The following is a 6,163-nucleotide window of genomic DNA, read 5'->3' as shown; positions in this document are numbered from 1 at the left end:
AGCAATTGTATCCTTCAGATATTAAGAAAACTACTTCTTATTCTATTCCAATTGACCTTGTTTGAACATTCTAAACATTTTAGGGGTAAAATAGAGAAGAAGGGGCAACGCCCTTTATTTACAGAGTAATTTTGGTTCTTTTCTTTAAAGTAATTTCTGTTCCGTTTAAAAAATTAGGTTTCTATTTAATTCATATAAAAACCAACAACAAAGAGTTTTAAAGACTAGACTGGAAGGAATTTCAGTCCGGTTTCGTCTAAAATTATTCGATGATTTAAGAACAATAATAAAGATTTTTAAGGTTGATAGTGTTATTGTCTTTTGCTATAGCCCTCATTTTCTGTCAAGTTGCTTCAAAAACTCGTAGGTTTCCTTTGGAAACGATCATATTTTTCTTGTAGGATTGAAGGAATTTATTTGATAAATATTCCCCAAATAGGGAGAAAGAATTCTAAATCATTATAGAATACATTAAGTCGAAATCAAGGAGCGCATAGCTCAAGCTTTTGAGAATGTGTAACTTTAATTCAATATGATGTGGATCAAACGGGCGTTAAGGTCAATGTTTAAATTATCCGTTTTGACTTTGTGAGAACCGACTGAATAAATCCACACGTGAAATCTCTGGCTATTGCAACTCAGTCCTGCCCACCGGAAGGCTTTTTCTCTCAAAAAGTGCCAGCCCTCATCAATTGAATATAGCCAGAAACTGATAAGGCTTTGCACTGTGTAGACCTCAGGCAAATTCGTACTACAATGAGTATGATTAGTACTAATAGTATTTTCAGTGTTTTGCGTGACTGGTTGATTAACAGCTATAGATCCATTCATTACGTGCCTTCTTAACTACAAAGTTAATGGTAGATATTTTTCTCAGAGAATCTATCAATCACTAATCCTGAGTACACTCAAATTCAAATAGTTAAAATCTCGACTATTTTTTATTTTTGCAAAACTTCTTCCAACAAACGAAGGTGTATTTAAACATCAAACTGAAAGTAACATAACAGACTGGTATTCTAATTAGAGCAGAAAATTTTTAAACTTACTTGTTCTTGTTAAAATTCTTCCAACAAAAAAAAGTAGATTTAAACATTAAACTGTAAGTAATATAACAGACGAGCATTCCAAATAGAGCAGCAAATAAAAAAGAAACAACAAAATCTAAACAGACACTCCAGGCTGTTAACACAAATAATACCTGCGTTAATATAATAAACCCAAAATTCCTGAAAAACTGAACTTCCAGATTAAATATCAGTTGAACAGCGGTAATTCAAAAGGTATTCTACGACTTTTTCTTAATTCTAATCTAATAGCCCATATATTCTTCTAACTGGTAGACTTCATAAATTTGTTAAACCCATATTTCTTTATATTATCTGGCTATCAAAATATGTACACTTTTTTTATTTTGAAAATGACTTACATATTATTGGTATACTTGAAGAAATGATTAAAAATCGGAGCGACTTATATCAAGTTGTGTTTTCTGTGTCTATGAAGGGTTAAAGCTAAAGCTTTCTTGTAGAGAAGTCGGGTTAATAGCAGTCGAAAGCGTAAAATAAAATTTTTTTTGTCTTATTACTCATTCTCACAAGAAAAAGGTTTTTTGCTCAAACATCTCTTACAAATAAAATTACCGGCATACATTAGGGTAGTCAACTTTTTTGATTTTCAAATGTCTTGAAATCAACTTGTGTTAAAAAAAAAATAGATGAACCAGGTATGTGTCTAAGAAAAAACCGTAAAATGTTTTCCAGTCTTTCTCAACTTAAAAAAAAGAAAGCGCTTGATCAAAGCCTTTGACCCATTCTTGACCCCTCCTTAGCAGCGTCTAAAGCAGACTCCGAAAATTGTCCTTGACAATTTTTCACCAAAAACTAGATGTAGTCCAAAGCTCTGGGAATAAGAGGGGACACTCGGACACAACACAAATGACTCCTATACAAATCAATCGATTCAACACATCTTTTTAATTGGTTGGATAGAAATACACCTTTAGCAAACATATAACAGGCTGGGTTCTTATCACCACTTTAACAAAAAGTTGAATTATCCAGGCTGTATCGTGCCAAAAAAACACGCATAACCAATGCATAATTTCGATTGACGTTCATGTCACAAGGTTCTTTTTCAGTATATAAGGAATATCGTTCTCTACAAAACGCCCAATCTACAAAACGAGCAACTTAGGAACATAATAAATGCCAGCGTAAACTTTTAAAGATCCAAAATGTTGTTGTTTTATTGTGTAACGTCATTTTGAAGGAAAGTTTAAAGTAATAGGAGGCTAACCTTTAAAAAAAAAGTCAGGATTCTTATTTGTTTTTGAAATGTGCGCATCTGCCTTGTTTTTCTAGAAAAATCTCCGTTATGACCCAAGTCATACATATTTCATTTACATCCCTTTTGTTACATCTTTAAACTTTTCTGAGGCAACTTTGTCATATAACAACATAAAATCTAGTATTTGAAAGTATCTTTTCATTCAAAACTAGCAATTAATAGTGCCGACTTTAAATTTAAAGAAGAAAAATTTAGCAATAAGATCAATAAAGATAAGTTTTTAACGCTAATTAATATAATGGAAAGTTTTTTCATTAATAATGTTTATTTTTATCTCAGGATCGCTAGCTTCAAAAATAAACTATATCATTTGAGTCTCGACATAAGTTGTTCAGCCTTTTAAAGAAAGTAGAAAGGAAGAGTAGAATTCCACTGCTTTAATGCAACAAAAGTTCACCGGTTTGGAGTATCAAATTTTGTTAAATTTCTTAGAAAAGGAAAACAAACCGAGCGAAGTTGGTGGGGTAAAACAAAGAAAGAAAAGAATATAAAGCAACAAGTTATACTTTACACTCTTAGGACATGAATAAATCACCATTATCTATTACTACTTCCTTCTACAATTGTATCCAAGTGCCCGGCACTTTTGGCAAAGATGCTGCGGGTGCGCTTTAGATGGGTCAGAAACATCGAGTCCGTCTGGTTTTTCCAAAGGTCTCTATAAACAAATTTGAACAGTTATCTGATATATATGGTCAGTTCAATCTAATCAGTCGAATTGATATGATCAGTCAAACAAATTTGATAGGTAGCGTACCTTGAATTTTGCTCTAATTCCCAGCCTATTTTAAGTTTAGGATTCTAAGGTACTTTCGTTACTCCGTTTCTTTTTTAGATTTTTAAAAGCTCTACTTAATGTATCAATATATACAGATAAATTTGTTGGTAATTTGACTAGCCTACTACGTAGATTTTAAACGCAACTATGTGGAAAAACTCAATCTTATCTCCTTCGACTTTAATACGAAAGGTAATCCTTATGGCAGTTATGTAGAATGGCAATATGTATACATCACTTCCGTCCCCATTTCACATATCCCATTCCATTCCGAAATACCTCTAAGATTTTCAGATAACGTCATTAATTTATTTCTAATTGAACTTGCAGGATGTCTGTATATATGCACTAATGATTTTCCTCCAACTCAGCACTACCATTCATCTTCATAAGATCGTAAAGTCAGTTTTAAACATGTTGTACACGCAAAAAGAAAAACTTTACAAAAAACTTTTAAAAAGGCATCAAAAATTTGTTTTGATACATTTCGTTATGTTTTTATGAGTCGGACAAAAAATTTGGATGGGTAAGGGTTAAAACCCGATAGCCACCCCCCCTGAAAACGGCCTTTGACCTACTCTTTTCAAGTTTATCCTTTCTTTGGTCCTTTTTTTTTACCCAGTTAGCATTATTTTTGTATTTTATTCATGTGTCCTGTTTTTGTATTTAACTGAGAGAAATATTTTTTTTCTTCACTGCGGCCTTTAATTATTAAACAATTTGTTGGCAAAAAAAAGGAAAATGTCCCCTGTCTTCTTTTTGGTTTTTTTCCAGTGGTAATAGCACCAAACCAAAGGTCAAAGAAAATTCATATATGGTCAGCAGGCATCACTTCGTTCTAAGGAATGATTTGGGCTTGAGCCTGCAATATGGGTTTGATGGAGTGACAGCTCCTCCACTTATAGCAGAAACATTTTAATTTTAAAATACTAAATTAGATTAATATATTTATACGTACCAAACGAGATAGTATGTGTATAGGTGAAAGGGTCCCCATATCAAAAATATTTGCTCAAAGACCTCCCCCCCCCCCCCTGCTCCCTGAAATCTTGAAGATGTAAACCAAAATATAAACAAAATGCAGTTTCAATGTATGCTCTATTACAAATCATTGCTAGACTGCACTATTATAAATCCTTACAGAAGGGTGTACACTCAAATAATAACTGCAACTTCAATCGTACCATATAAACTTCAGACATATATATGGGACATTGACCCCCCCCCCCCCTAATCACCCATGAAATATTTCAAGGCGTGCACTTTTTTCAGGGATGATTATTGTTGAAAAAGCATTATTATAAGAATATTTACCTTGGACACAGACAAAGAGGATCTGAGGGGGGGGAGGGACAGCCTCCTCAATATATGAGACAAACCTCGATTAGACAGTTTATAGTAACTAATTTGTATTCAAATTACAAATAAAAACTAAATTTGTATTCAAGCGCTAAAATTCCTTTAAGTTTGCACAAGGACTCAAGAGTAAAAGGCTTATTTTACGCATAATGCTTATGACACGATATTTATGATACTTATGATTTGCATTTCCTTTAAATATTTAATTTTCCTTTCAAATGTTTCGAAAAGTAACAGATAAAGAAAATTCTTCCCATTACCGATTGGTAATATTTATTGCACTCAAAAATGCACAATTTATGTGTAAATATTGGGAGCTGTGTTATACACAGAAGAATTTTGGCTGTTTTAGGTTTTATATTGCTCTTCAATTTCATTTGGAAAACTTGTTTCTTTATTTAAAACATTTGCAGACTGTTCTGAGCCTGTGCTCTGAGTGAACGAACACTAGAAAATATATTAATTAATTTCTAAGAGAATTTTGGCATAATAACCAACCTGTTTGTGAGGATAGACTTTAATTTTGCAGTCAGTACAATCTTGTCCACAGTTTGCCCAAGAATTCCCTGACATCCATTTTCGATTACATTCTGGACATCTGAACTCGCCAAAAACCCGTCTTTTGCCTTGATAGGGGGTAAGATTTTGACTTTTCGAACGATCCTGTATTAAAAAGACGAGCCAAATTATACCGAATACTACTAACATAGAGACAGACTAAGGCAGACAAAAAAAAACACACACAAAAACTACCATTTGTTATGTTGAAATTCACAGCACTGGGCTGGTATTCAGCCATTCAATAAATTTATTTTGATGTGCAGACTTGAAAAAGCCTAGGATTCCTACATACAAGGGTTGTAGCCTATGTCAGCTGTGAAGAGGGGACGTAAACAGCGTTATTGAGTTGCCCTTGCTCTATTGACATAGCTAATAGCCTGTGGATGCAAATGGCCCTCGTGGTTATCCAAAAGTAGAAGAATGGGGCAAGTTTCGTCCGATTTCGTATGTTTCACGAAATTCTTAAAAGGTTTTAGGAAGGTGTTACTGTTGAGCCGACCACTTTGGTTAGTTAGACCTAGTGTTCCTTGTGGCCCATTGTTTACTGTACCATCAGAGCTATAGTGGAACAAGACGCACTACAAAAATATATTATTGTGACGTTTTGCCCACGTTCGGTGGGAGTTGAAATTAGCATGGGTTGTTGTGGGGGATGTTGAACTAACCAAAAGAAAATATTTGCATCCTAATGCAACTTTTTCTACTCATACTACTGCTACTGCTACTTTTACAACCACTACTGCCTCTACTACTACTACTGCTGCTATTAAAACTAAGGGTATAAACAAAAAAATGGAATGTACTGAAACTGTGGAACTTACTCGAAACCCTAAACGCCCACACACGTCGTCAAGAGGATTATCAGAAATGCATCAATATGGTATTAAGTTGAAACTGTCAGCGTGGGTTGAAGGCGATGTTGAAGAAATCCAAGGTATTACGAGCATGATTCGATTATTGCTATTACGCAAGCTAAGGGTATTATAGTGATCCTTTTAAGGAATATTTAAGTAGATGTTGAAAAATCAGAACAAACTGTGAGCATGTGAAGTACAACCCCCAAATCTTCTCAAGACCAGAACATAATTTGCACTTTGCTGAAAATAAAATACAGTT

The 6,163-nt window shown here is 33.8% G+C and overlaps 1 protein-coding gene across 3 annotated transcripts in view; it reads right to left on the bottom strand.

Moving 5' to 3' along the window:
• Window positions 1-922: 922 nt before the first annotated feature.
• Window positions 923-6,163, bottom strand: part of LOC136031924 (zinc finger CCHC domain-containing protein 24-like) — a 49,166-nt gene continuing 43,925 nt past the window's right edge. For all 3 annotated transcript variants that reach the window (XM_065711916.1, XM_065711917.1, XM_065711915.1), the window contains exons 3-4: window positions 4,985-5,149; window positions 923-3,007 (exon numbers count right to left, since the gene is read on the bottom strand). In XM_065711916.1, coding sequence (XP_065567988.1) covers window positions 2,897-3,007; window positions 4,985-5,149 — 276 coding nt within the window. In that variant the 3' untranslated portion in view covers window positions 923-2,896. The remainder of the gene's footprint in view (window positions 3,008-4,984; window positions 5,150-6,163) is intronic.

Source organism: Artemia franciscana, chromosome 10 (assembly GCF_032884065.1).
Source record: "Artemia franciscana chromosome 10, ASM3288406v1, whole genome shotgun sequence".
In the NCBI taxonomy this organism is placed as follows: domain Eukaryota; kingdom Metazoa; phylum Arthropoda; class Branchiopoda; order Anostraca; family Artemiidae; genus Artemia; species Artemia franciscana.
This window is presented reverse-complemented; position numbering and strand designations above follow the sequence as displayed.